The following is a 13,940-nucleotide window of genomic DNA, read 5'->3' on the forward strand; positions in this document are numbered from 1 at the left end:
TTGAATAAAATGTTATACAAATTCTTATTTAAAATAGTCTTATAGTGATATAATCTTAGTAAATCAGGTTAAATAACCCAACTAAATTAATTTAAATATTTATTTTCATACTTAAAATATTTAATTATAATTGTTTAATATTTAATATGTCATTTTAGATATTAAAATTAACATTTTACTTAAATTGTTTAAAAGATTTACTTTGAGTTTGTTTCATTGTGAGACGATTATATTTGTTCCAAATATTTAAGCATAGACCATTTTGAAAGCGTGCAGGTAGCCAACAACCCCTGTGTTTAGGTTGAGCTTCCCACTTGTAATGATGTAAGATCAAAGATACCAGCATTGGCTTGGTATTAAGTCGCTTATTAGAGTAGGAACATTGTAATAAAGATATTTTTGAACAACTTTGGTGTGCGACCATCTTACTGAGATGAATTTATAAACAATTAAAGTGGTTTAAGTATCAAAGAGGATGACTAAATTAATTTTGTAGGACTAGCTAATCTAACATACTGTCTTATAGTGAGACAATTTTTATTTAGAATTTATAATTTTTTTTTAAAATGTGTTAATTTGTTGAAAGAATAAGAAAGAAAATTCAAACGGTGTGAATTTAAATTAAAAGAGAAAAAATATATATAATTGAGAATTAAAGAAACTAATAACAATGATTACAAATATAGAAATATGTTAGATTGATTGGAATAAATAAAAAATGGAATATATAGCAAATTTATCAAACACAAAATACATATTAAAACTCAAATTTGGTGGTCTAAATTTTACAATAACAAATTCTTGTTAGAGACCATCTTTAATTAAGCCGGTTCATTACATATTTTTAAAATATTGTAAATAGGCATTAAAAAAAGTGTAAGTACACATTTAAGATATTAAAATTAGTCATTAAGGATACGGTAAATAAATATTAAGGATAAGGTAAGTAGGCATTAAGAATATAATAAGTAGGTATTAATTTTTAATGGGATGAGCTTGAAATGCGAAACCGAACAAACTAGCTATTTTACAATAAGCTCAAGACCTCCAAGAAATCCTACATACTTTAACTTACACTTCTATTAATTGGCAACATAGTTTAATCAACTAGTACTTGAGCATTAGATAACTTTTTTTTTTTTGTCTTTTAAGCTAATGAAAATAAGAAATTCCGCATAATCAAATATACATACCCGACAAATTTAAATAAGTTTAGATAAGCGCTAATAAGTTCATATAAGGCCTAATCGAGCTTAATACGCGATGCAAATCAAACGGTTTCAAACCATCACAGGAATGGAAATTGGAAGATGAAAATACAGAATTTGCATCTAAATAGTTGATTTGAATCATATTTTACATACCGACTTGATCAAATGTCACCACTGACTGACGATCATCGTCCTAGATTTATTCCATGACTCTGCTCAAAGTATAGCAAACTCGCATCAAAACCGAATCATGCAATGAGTAGCAATTCAAGCAAGAGGGAACCAATAAGAGGGTTCTTACATTGTACAAGTTGTTCGGAAAGGTGTGCTCGCACTTATTCCTCATTGATCACCTTCAGAGGGTTCTCATAAGACGTCTTTTCATTCTTCATGATCATATGGAAAGACTTAGCATGATCTTCCTCGACAATCTCTCTTAACAAAGCATCTTCGATCTTCTCCGCTTGCCATTTCGAAGGATCATCCACGTGTTCTTCACTAAATATCATACAAGACACCCATTCTTTCCATGTTGTTCTACCATGCTTATCTTCTTCTAATGTACCACTAACCAAAAGTTGGTAAACATAAACGATTTTCTCCTGGCCAGGCCTGAAAGCTCGAGCAATGGCCTGCTTTTGCTTCGAGGGGTTCCATTCAGAGTCCAACAAGACCACCCTAGAAGCAGCTGTCAATGTAATACCTTCGGCACAAGCATTGATGGATGCGAGTAGTACCTTTGACTCCCCTCCACGTTCCTCAAATTTATCCATTACCCGTCCTCTCTCAAAAAGCTCGAGATCCCCTTGAAGGACGAGAACCTCATGGCCTTTTCTCCACCCATATATTCTCTCGAAAAGTTCAACGAAGAGGTTTATTGGTGCAATGTTGTGGCAAAAGATCAATACCTTTTCTCTCCTAATGATAGACCGTTGAACGAGACCAAGGACGAATTTCACTTTTGACCCTTTTGTGGGGTCATGCCTGAAAACATCAAGACTCTGAAGCTCCTCTGCGCTAAGGAACTTGTTAGCACAAACAGCAGATCTAATCAACCAAGGATGGATGGATCCAAGGGTGATCATAAGCTCGAGCTCCAAAGGAAATCCCCGAGCAACACTCATGTGTTTGTGAAGCCTCACAAGAAGTTCATGCTGCAAAGGAGTTGGCTTCATCATAAGGGTATAACTTTGAAGGCCTGGCAAGTTCTCTGAGCCTCCACCTTCATATACATCAATAAACTTATTCGTCAAGTTCTTCAACATGATTAGGCCATCGGTTCTCTCTTCTACTTCGTTCGAGTCTATTTTTCTAGCAATGATGTCCATGAATACCTTCCTTGCTCGGTTTTCTATGGAAGTCCTCGTCTTATTCTGTCCCTTTATTTTCTTCTTGTATTTTGGGTCTAAAACTCGAAGCACCTCATTAACAAACTTCGGCCTAGCCAAGCAAAGGGTGTTAAAATACTCACCAAAATTGTTCTGAAACAAAGTTCCGGAAAGCAAAATCCTGAATTCTGTCTCAACTCTCATCAACGCTTTCCTCAGCCTAGACTTTGTACTTCTCGGGTTGTGCCCTTCATCGAGTATCAAGATTCCTGGACTTTCCCTTAGAATTTGACCCATATACCTACGATGAGCATACTTCGAGTCCTCTCGCATGAGCGACAAAAAGGAGGTGTAACCCATAAGAAGAACGCTAGGATGAGCATGCCACTTCTGTATCTTCTCCAAACAATCAAGTACGTGCATGATATCACCGTTTGGAACAACAGCTGATGAGGAAGTTCCAACCTTCTGCATGTAGATTCGATCCCTATAAGTTCTTCTGCCATGGATTTGGTACACTGGGACAGGAAATTCCCACTTTATAATTTCCTTGTACCATGTATATAGTGTTGTTTTTGGAGCAAGAACTAAAGGTCTCTTTCCCGGGAACAGCTTTAAGTAACTTACAAGGAATGCGATGATAAGAAATGTTTTCCCAGCACCAGGAGTATGCGAAATCACACAACCTCCCACTTTCTTCCCTGATGGTTCCATTTCCGAAGGTATTAAAGACCCGGCAAGATTGGTCCAAAGGAACTCGAATGCCTTCTTTTGATGTTCATGTAATTTATTCCTTATACTTGGAATAAGAGTCCAGACAATATCATTTGATTCAGACACAAGAGTGTCATATGAAGCAGGATTATAGACAAGATCCGCACATGCCTCATCTAGCAGCTTATGCTCTGTATCATCCTTTTCAGCCTGGTCATTTCTTTCTTGTTTTTTGGTAAATCCGGATTGTCGCATCTGAGCACCATGAAAAATTAATATTAGAGAGAAAAAAAGAAGAAAAACCAGAATATAGAATATACTTCATCCACACACAATTAAAGTCAAATTGTTTCAAGTGAGGCTAAGTTCAAACCTCTAAGCATCTTCTAATATAACGGGGGTGTTTAGCAAATGAATTTTTTCTTGACTTTTTGGTTAGCGTTTGACTTTTTAGTTGGTTAAGTGGTTGGTTGGCTTATCAGCCAATACTTCCAGCTGCTCAAAGCTCGAGCCAACAACTACACAACTACAGCTAACACCATTTGCCAAACAGATCCTTAATATCTCAAGTCTAGGAATATGACAGATTTATCAGTATTCCATAGGTGACATGAGTATTATTTCCGTCTGAATAGACTAATCAGAGCATAATTTAATTATGCAATTTTGAGATGTCATGTAGAAGTTCAAAATGGGATACTAAAAAATACTATTTGGGATACTAAAAAATACAATTTACTTACAAAAGGTGGCGTGACATCCCTAATTTCTGTTAGTACATATCCACACAATTGACATAGAACCCCGATTTCATCATCTATGGTGTATACATGCTGACAAGATCCATCATTTTTGAAGAAATTTTCTGCTTGTTCATCGGTCTTTGGATTCTGCACCAGATATTCACAAAAGCTAAATTTTTTTACACAGATTTGCCTTAGGCTTGTTGTATGGCTGGCGAAGCGACAAACGATGAACCATATTTCAAAAGAAAGAATAGCATCAAATTAAACATTGGTTACCTTCTCTTCATAATATGCTGAAGCTAAACAAAGTTCCATTTCTCTGAACAGCATTTCGGATTCTGATTCTTCTTCCTCTTCGGGAGGAGGAGCTTCATCAGCAACTTTCTTTTCATACATAGATGACGCTCCTTGAAGGTTTTTCCATGCATCAGTAGGAATTGGCTGTTTGTTCTCAATGGTCAACTGTATGTTCTTCATGTAGGTTGATATAAGGTCCTTGTACGCAGAAATATCCAATGTTTTCTTCTTTCTTGATGGATCTTCCGAGTACTTATCACTCCTAGACGAAGAAGCAAACACAGGGCGATGCTTTTTCTTAGGATACTGTCGAAAGTTTGACTTCTTTCCTCCGTATATTGGTCCATCATAATAATCATCCAGCTCTGAATTCTTCTTCGTGTATGATGACGATGCTAATCTTGATGTCATTATTGCTTCTCTACGCTGTCTAAATCTTTTAGTATAGAACTTCAAGGGGACGTTATCATCATCGATATCAAGAGGATTTAAACGGATCTCATTAAGGAGATGACTTTTTTCTCGAGGCATTTTATTGCCTTCTTTCTTAAACGAAATAATAGCAAGTTGGTTATGCTTACTCTCTTTCTGTACATTTTTCCCCTTGCTATCTTTCACTCTTTTGACATATTTTCGCTTTTTTCGACCTTCTCCGTTCTTACCCTCTCCTTCACTTTGAGCATCTCTAATCATAAGATTCTCATCTTTTGCCTCAGCTCCAGTAAGCGAAAAAGGATAAGTTCCCCCTGGCCCGGAATATAACTCAATAGCGCCTTCATAATTCTCTTGGGGTTCTTCTACAACAGCTTTACTGGTATCCTCTTCATTTACGACTACAATGGCCAAATCGTCCTGATTCCAAAACTTATACCCTATTCTGAGTGCAGTAATATCTGTCGCCTCAAGACCAATCTCACCCAAGTATCTCTCAGGCTGTACAAGCCTACGTTTTGATCTCCTTACTTCTGTTAGCTCATAGCTTGCAAGTGTGTTCTCCTCCTCAAGCTCTTCGGCAAGTGGCACTGCATTATTTTCCTCCGGAACAAACGGAAAAACAGATGAAAATGTGATTTCTCCTTCTGTCCTGAAATTTACACCTCTTAGATTGACAGCGGTCGAGTAACTACTAGAACTCATGTCCAATATTTGGTAGACTAACTTCCTTTGTATTGATCTTACATCAAATACAGTTTGTTTTTGAACTGATGCAACAATAAGCCAAGAGATATCAGCAGCGAACTTCGATAGAAATAATTTAGTCCTTGACACTGTAGTACAGTCTTCTGAGAAAGGCCACCTATAATGAGTATTTTCCGAAGGCTTTTGTTCGAGTACTTGAAATATTGATATTTGATTAATCCCGACAATTTCAACCTCTTTGCATAACGTTCTTCTGTTAGTTCCAGCATGGTCACTGAATTGGTAGAATTTGATGTAAAACTTGCAGTTACATTCAGATTCATGTGGTGACCTCTTGATTGATGTTATTCTAGCATCAAACCATCCCTGTAAAGGTAAGAGCGTAAGTAAACAATGTTATCAGATGGAAGTTTCAACAAGAGATCAAATCAGTACATATAAGTCTACCCAACTCTAATCTGGGCAAATGCACACACCCACATAAAAGAACAAAAAATTAGAAATATACTGGTACAGATATTCAATTTAGTACATATTGTCCTGTTAATAAGTGTGTCAAAGAATTACAAAGAACGGTACACAATATTAGCGGGTTCACTTGGAATGTGTTGGTAACATTCATGAATAGAAGGCAGATCTATCTAATTAGGCTTGAGGATTTCAGAACACGTCTCCATGATACTCACTCGGAAGTTTAGACCACATTGTTAAAACCATAAAGGTGTCTTGATACTTCCTTGGTTAAAATCCAGGAAAGAATGCCCAACTGTCCAGAGAAAACAGAATAATTACATGCTTGCTGAAGAAACTTACAGCTAGTTAGTGGGTGGGAAATGGCACTATTGGTTACGAAGATACACGTAATTTGTATAGGATGTCTTGTGCCAAAATGTTTAAATTACACATGGATTTATATTAACAACAAAATCAAAACCTTAAGCTGATGGTTAGGCCTCACAATATGTCATATACTATCACACCCCCTCACACGAGAGCCGTTTGGGATATTGATGCAGTACAAGGCTACGTCATACCCCTGCTAATATGACCACTTGAAAAGAGGGGCAAGTGAGATTTGAACTTGTGTCCTGGGCTTTTGATACCATGTCAATGTACTTACTCAATTAAAAGGTTAAGCTAATAGTTGAGGCCCCAATGTACGTTATATACTCTACCAAATCACCACCAGAAACCACTTACTGTCGGCTATACAACTGGTTGTAACTTGTAAGCAGTGTACCAAAAAAGATACACCAACTACAACAAACCCGGACGAATGAGATGATACAACATGTAAATAAAGGTAAAACAACTCAACTACCAATATAGTGCTAGAGAATGCATACTGTAAGAGATTCTTCAGATGATTCTTCGGATGTTGAAAATACAGAAACATCAGCACCAGGTCTTAATACACAGATGCAATCAATCATAGTTGCTCGTCTAGGCCGTAGCCTTAGAGTAGAGAGAAAATTCTTCTCCTCGAATAAATATCCAAGGTCCAAGACGTTAAACGTTACATTGCCGGAGCCGATTCTTAATCGTTCCACAGTTTTCCACAAGCCTTGATGATATATCTCAAAGGCTGCAAAATTAGCAGAGTTAAGTATAAAATCAAAACTCGTAAATGAAAATGAATTTCGATATTAACTATTTGGTGTAAATGAATTTCGCACCACAAATTAGATTCTTGAGAAAGACTACATCAATCAAAAATGAGCACATAAGAATCAGTAAAATATGTTCGTCTTAACAAAAATGAGGTGACGCACTAAGCCTAAGTCGTGGTTCCATTTTAGGCCTTCCTAAAACAATAGGCCATTGTTCATAATTACTACTTAAAAGTTTAAACTTGTCCCCCATATTACCTTTGATGTATCATTCTCAAGAAATTCTTGAGAAAGACTACATTAATCAGGTAGAGATGCCATACTCTGTAGTAGAATCGCAATCAACGGTAATTGATTGTTTATACATTGACATAGAGAACATACGACTACAGAAAACTGACCGCCGTGCAACAAGATGAACTTCAGCATGAATACAATCCGAGATAAAAAGCAAAAAGCATTATTTCTTACGATGATCATCAAAAGGATGTAAAGCTTCATGAAGACCCCTTTTCCTCATTGTATCTACACGATGAGCTTGACCTGCAAATGTTGTCCTGAAATTGAAGAAAGAAACGCTAAAACCTCTTTAAATACAGAATATCATTTGATTGACAGTAATCTGCTCATTGAATTGAAGAACATGCTGAATTTAAGTGTTCTTGAACCACTAACATCGGGAAATAGGATCACGAATACAAACGAGAAACTCAATTGTCACATACAAATTCAATTATTACTATACAAATTCAATTAGTGAGAATTTTGATCACGATTGTTACATACAAATTCAACCATTATCGCTGATTGATTTGTTCTTGCAATGATTTCAGTAAAGGTAACAAAGAAAACAAAATAGAAGAGATGAAGAAGATACTTTTATTCTGATATCATAATATAATATGAATTGCAAGGGAACTTTGCAGCGCGAGTGCCCTAAATGATCTAGCATTTCCTATATTTATATATTTCATATATATATATATATATATATATATATATATATATATATATATATATATATATATATATACAACTATTTGTGAGTGACCGTCTCTCAAAAATACGACTTCAAAATAAAAAGTCTATATTCTTATTTTCTCTTTAATTTATTTTAATTGGACTATTTAGTCATAAAGACCGTCTCTCACAACACTTTGTGATATATACAAAGGTAGCTAACTACAATTACCCATTTACCCAAACTGCCCAATTTTACTGATTTGCCCTTACTGTTGTTGTTCATTGTCTTTCTTCTATCCTAAATTCTTGTATGAGACGATCTTACCTTGAGACGCACCTCATACATGAGTTAACTAGCCCATCACATACATATTATGTGAATATATACACGTTGTTTGAGGTCATATCAGATGAATCTTACATGAAGGTCGTAAATCCAACTTGTATGACACGACCCCTATTCTTTCGAGTACCATAAATGGTTCATAGTCCCTTCGCCCTCTTTTCTTGATAGATTCTTTCTGGTAACCGTCTTATGTTAGAGCCGACAGTTGGGCTGCTACTGTTTATAGAGGATGTTTGTTGGCCAAGGGAATTTGGAAGCTTTTGTATAATACAAGAAGAGGATATAAAGGGTTGGTTAGGCTGGTTTCTGGAAAATGCAGAACGGTGAGTGGTTATATTTGAGTTTGATATGGGACGAAGTCCTATAACCTTGTAAAGTTGTAATGGTCTCAGATCCATTCCATTGCATCTTGTTGGTCATGACTGGTTACATGCCACTACTCCGAGGGGATTCTCGTTGGTCATTGCTACGTTGGTCACGACTGGGTTAAATAGGTCACCACTCTGTATGCCACCACTCTGAACCGTCTCTGATACCATTGTTATAGAATGAACAAGAGAACTCACTCAAAAGACTAGCCTGGTAGGTGAGAGAGTCCATTTACGCTATAAACCCCACATTAGTTGTCCATACTACTGATATGGGACAAAGTCCTATAACCTTGTAATAGACTGAAATCCATTCCATTACATACTGCAATCATGGAAGCATTTTCCAAATAAGTACCAAGTCAAAAAAGTTCCATCAAAGCATAGAAAAAGCCTGATGGAAGAAAACTGCCACAAATTAAGGAGCCAAATTAAAGTCAAAAGTCACCACTAGAAGCATAATAGTGGTTGGATGTAATGCATAGAATAAATAACAACAAAGAACTCAAGCCTAAAGTGATTCAATACTCTCAATGTGATACAAGCAACCATCATATCCAATAATACTTAGGATCGAATATCATCTACATGATCATTGATCTCCCCCAATAACTCCTCATGATCCTCCTCCTAAAGGTAATTTATCAAAAACAAATAGAAAATAAAATTTCTAACATAGTTATGACCCATAAGTTATGATCACATAGAATCCAATTTGGAAGAGAATCCAACTCTTATCACAAGGATAACAAAACACTTACACCTATGAAGCAACCGTCTTTAATGATATGATTCTCAAATTTTGTTTTTATATCTCAATTAGAACTTTGAATTTTAGTAGTTCCTCCTATTCATTTTAATAGTCCCATTTGAGCACATTTGTCAATGCATTAGTTTTATCATTAATTAGTGATATATGGTAAAAATTGTAAAAAGTTGATATTAATAATTTTTGTATTAAAATGAATAGAATAAGATCTCCCTTTGACTATGTTATAACTTATAAATTAAAAATAAAATACAAATTAATATTGATAGATGAACAATATTAAAAGTTAAATGAGACTAATAGCTTGAATTGGAGGTAATATCAAACTATTAAAGTTATTTACTTTTAACTTTGCATTTAATCCACGAAAAAAAAAATGAATGGTAACAACAAATGGAAACATAAGCAATAATAAAATGAGAATTTATTTACACTCCTATATGACACAAATGAAGGATATAACAGTCTTACACGAGGATCACAAGACGAAGTCAACACAGAACAGGACTCAGTAAGCTCCACACTTCACCTGCCAAATTCATTCAAATAAATAAATGTAAAAACCTACTTTTCCATTTAACTATAACTTGTTATATTTGATATTTTACGCAAGCTAATATATTAGTTTGCGATTAAACGATTTAAACAAGACCTCACTTGACTATATTTTTTTTTCTTAAACATTATTTGCAATATGTATTTTAAGTTTGAATGATAAATAGTGTCAAGACCTGAGTATTTAAGAACGAAGAAAGTACTAACTAAATTAATTGATAGGATTTTAATTCTCACCGCGGATAGAAACATCAATTCCACGGCTCGTAAAATCACCTTACCCTAAATAAAAGAAAGAGCTTATCAATTAGTGAGTGAAGGAGAGAAGATGACAAAAAAAAAAAGCTCTATTTTTGTGGGTGTGTAATCAAAAAGCAACAATTATTTAGGAGAAATGAAGGGAAACCTAGACATTATTACAAAGGCAATAAAGACTAAGAAATTGCACAAAAAAGGGAAAAAGATTTCAACAATCATAAATGAGCAAATAAAAAGATAATTACCTAATCAAGACTTGATTTAGTCAAAATATAAAAATAAATATAATTAAATGAGAAAAACAGAAAACCCACTTGATAATTTAATCAAATTAAGCTAAAAAATCAAAATTAAGTACCTGGGATTGTAAACAATTGATTATATTTGAATAAATCAAAAAATATTAAAAGAAAAAAGAGGGGAAAACAGAGCATTCATGTGTATCTAGCAGTATCTATTATGATCAAAAATACAGTGAGAACCCACATCAGATGATGATCAAATCAAGCTACAAATAACTAAATTATAGAATAAAATGAACAAAAATAATACTAAGAACCTGACATAAATTAAAATTAAATTAAATTTTAAAAAAATCAGTGTGAACCCACTTTAGATGATGATGAAATTAAATCAAATCAAAAGATAAAATCAATAAAAATATAATCAATGAACCTGGGCATGAACTAGAATCGATTTTTTCTCAGCAATAAATGTGAAAAATTAGGGTAAAAACAGAGCATTCCTGTATCTAACAGTATCAATCATGATTAAAATATGAACCCTTTTCAGATTATGATTAAATCAAACAAAATCAAGAGATAAAATCAACAAAAATAAAATTAAGGAACCTGGGTATGAATTAAAATCGAATTTTTCTCAGCAAAAAATGTGAACAATTAGGGAAAACAGAGCATTCCTGTATCTAACAGTATCAATCATGATTAAAAAAAAGTATGAACCCACTTCAGATTATGATCAAATTGAACAAAATCAAAAGATAAAATCAACAAAATATTGAATCAATGAACCTGGGCATGAATTACAATAAATTTTTCTCAGCAAAAAATGTGAAAAATTAGAGGAAAAAACAGAGCATTCCTGTATCTAACAGTTCAATCATGATTTATAAATTCAGTGTAAACCCATTTCAGAAAATGATCAAATTAAACAAAATCAAAAGAAATAATGAACAATAATAAAAATCAATGAACCTGGGCATGAACTAAAACCGAATATTTCTCAGCAAAAAATGTGAAAAATTAGGGGAAAAACAGAGCATTCCTGTATCTAACAGTTCAATTATGATTTAAAAAATCCAGTGTAAACCCACTTCAGAAGATGATCAAATTAAACAAAATCAAAAGATAAAATGAGCAAAAATTAAATTAATGAACCTGGGCTTGAATAAAATCGAATTTATCTCAAAAAAAATTGTGAGGATGAGTTAAAAAGTGGTCACTGCCATTTTTATTCTGATAGGAGAAGAATCATAGAAGAGAGAGAATGAAATTAAAAAAAAAAAAAAAAGACAAATGAAATCAAAAGAGAAAAAGGGGCACAGAATTTGGAAATAGGGATTCTGTAAAAATGGTTGTCTTTTACTAAAAAACTTGGAAAAAGGGCAAGTTTTGAGAAGGTCGAAGCAATGGTCACTACTCACTAGTCTGTACTGTGAAAAGTCGTTGGGAATCCCGCGGTAAAGAGTCTCCCTACCTATCCCTTCTTGCGCCAAATTAATTACGCCAAAATTATTTGCCTTCCTTATTCGTTCACAATGTTGATTACACTATGAATATTTTGTATTTTAATAATTTTGATGAGTTGGAAGGTTTATGGAGTTATCGTGAGCTCTATTTTGTGTCATTTTTTGCAAAAACTACTTATGATTTTTCTTAAGTTGAGAGATTTATTGGCTGTAATTTTTTTATGGGTATGAATTGTCGTCGTCATTTCCTCCTCAAACCTTGTTTATAGTTTTATTGGCGGGATACAGTGAGTAAGATGATGATAATAATGATGATGACGGTTTCATAGTGAGGTACTCATTAATTAAAATTAATAAAAATAAAATAAATAAAAAATAACAAATATAATTCCTAAAGTTAAGCATATTGTTTTGTAAACTACATCCTCTATTAAGGTTTAATTTCATTAATTAATGTTTTTTAAATACACATAGACGTCTAATAATATATAAAGTTTACGTAAAAAAAAAAAGGAAATTCCATGTAAGTAACCCTGCGGTTTTGGGTTTTTTACGTGGTAACTAAAACTTTTGAAAAATTCACGCTGTAACTCTAGGGTTTACGTAACTGTTCTACTGTGACTTTTTTGCACATAAAAACGTTAGCAAATGTAAATTTTAAAGCTTTAAGACTGTTGTACGCCTATTTATACGACTCAACATTTCAAATGCCATCAGTTTCAACCTTTTTCCCCAAATCATAAACTCCAACTCTACCATCTTTTATCCAAATCATATTTTTTTTCCCCAAATCCAAAGAAGGTAGAGTTAAAGTTTATATTTTCGGGGAAAATGTTGAAACTGATGGCATTTGAAACTGTAAGTCGCATAAATAGGCATACAACAACCTTAAAGCTTCGAAATTAACGTTTGCTAACATTCTGCTAACGTTTTATGTGCAAAAAGGTTACGGTGAAACAATTTGGTAAATCTTAAGATTACCGCTTAGATTTTTTAAAAGTTTTGGTTACCACGTGGAAAATCCAAAACCTCATGGTTACCACTATAAATTTTCAAAAAAAACAGTATAAAAAAGTTAAATTATGTTCATGTGAAATCTTATTATATTTCTTGATGTATAGAGTTTTAATTTTACTACTTCTATATTTTTATAATTTTTTTTGATAAATTCAGTTTATAGATATTCAGACTCGTATTATATAGTTGAATAATGTGTAAAAATAGTTAAATGTAGCAAACATTGTGAAACGGAGGAAGTAGAGTATATATATTCAATTTTATATATTTGTTCCTTTGATATTGGTGTATATATTAGTACTTTTAGTTTGTATTTATTCATAATTTATAATTTTTTATTATAAAGTAGGCTAAAAGGATGGCAGAACTAGGTTATAATAAAATTCAAAACCTTATGGAAGGAAAATGATATTTACTCCTTAATTTTCAAAAAGCTTTTTTCTCTCCTCTTACCCTAAAAAAATATTGTTTTTATTACAAAGCTTTTTTCTCTCCTCTTGCCCTAAAAAAGCTTTGGAATTAGGAAAATACTACTTCTATATTTCAAGTAGTGATTAGTGTCTTTCAAAAAAAAAAAAGGTAGTAATTAGTGAATCTTTTAGTTTTCTATAAAATGGAAATGAAGGAAACTAAAAAATGGAATTGAAGGTTTATAACAAGGTTTTAGAGTCCTAAATATTGAAGTAAAAATTGAATATAAAAGTTAGAGAAATTTTTTTAGGTTGTTAAATCATGTGTAAGACGATGGGAAACTAAATTAATATGTAGTGTTTGAGAATAAGTATTTTTCAAATTATAGATTTCAATTATAAAATCATAAATGAAGAATTTGAGAATGATAAGGTTTGAATATTCATTCTCAAATTCTCAATTTTAATTACTTTAAAAGCAATGATAGAATTTGATCTAA

At 33.2% G+C, this 13,940-nt stretch overlaps 1 protein-coding gene across 9 annotated transcripts; it reads right to left on the minus strand.

Moving 5' to 3' along the window:
* Positions 1 to 1,064: 1,064 nt before the first annotated feature.
* LOC130803098 (SNF2 domain-containing protein CLASSY 2-like) lies at positions 1,065 to 12,058 on the minus strand. 9 transcript variants are annotated; one of them, XM_057667276.1, is made up of 10 exons: positions 11,969 to 12,058; positions 10,285 to 10,329; positions 9,964 to 10,021; positions 8,922 to 9,048; positions 7,518 to 7,603; positions 6,783 to 7,021; positions 4,276 to 5,802; positions 3,997 to 4,143; positions 1,513 to 3,508; positions 1,065 to 1,423 (listed from the first exon to the last, which is right to left on the minus strand). In XM_057667276.1, exons 5-9 carry the CDS (start codon positions 7,564 to 7,566, stop codon positions 1,547 to 1,549), a joined length of 3,924 nt encoding a protein of 1,307 aa, XP_057523259.1. In that variant the 5' UTR covers positions 7,567 to 7,603; positions 8,922 to 9,048; positions 9,964 to 10,021; positions 10,285 to 10,329; positions 11,969 to 12,058; the 3' UTR covers positions 1,065 to 1,423; positions 1,513 to 1,546. The 9 variants fall into 9 exon arrangements, with proteins under 9 accessions (XP_057523259.1, XP_057523257.1, XP_057523258.1 ...); XM_057667274.1 differs by lacking the exon at positions 11,969 to 12,058 and adding an exon at positions 11,703 to 11,956; XM_057667275.1 differs by lacking the exon at positions 11,969 to 12,058 and adding an exon at positions 11,520 to 11,677.
* Positions 12,059 to 13,940: the final 1,882 nt, after the last annotated feature.

Source organism: Amaranthus tricolor, chromosome 16 (assembly GCF_026212465.1).
Source record: "Amaranthus tricolor cultivar Red isolate AtriRed21 chromosome 16, ASM2621246v1, whole genome shotgun sequence".
In the NCBI taxonomy this organism is placed as follows: Eukaryota; Viridiplantae; Streptophyta; class Magnoliopsida; order Caryophyllales; family Amaranthaceae; genus Amaranthus; species Amaranthus tricolor.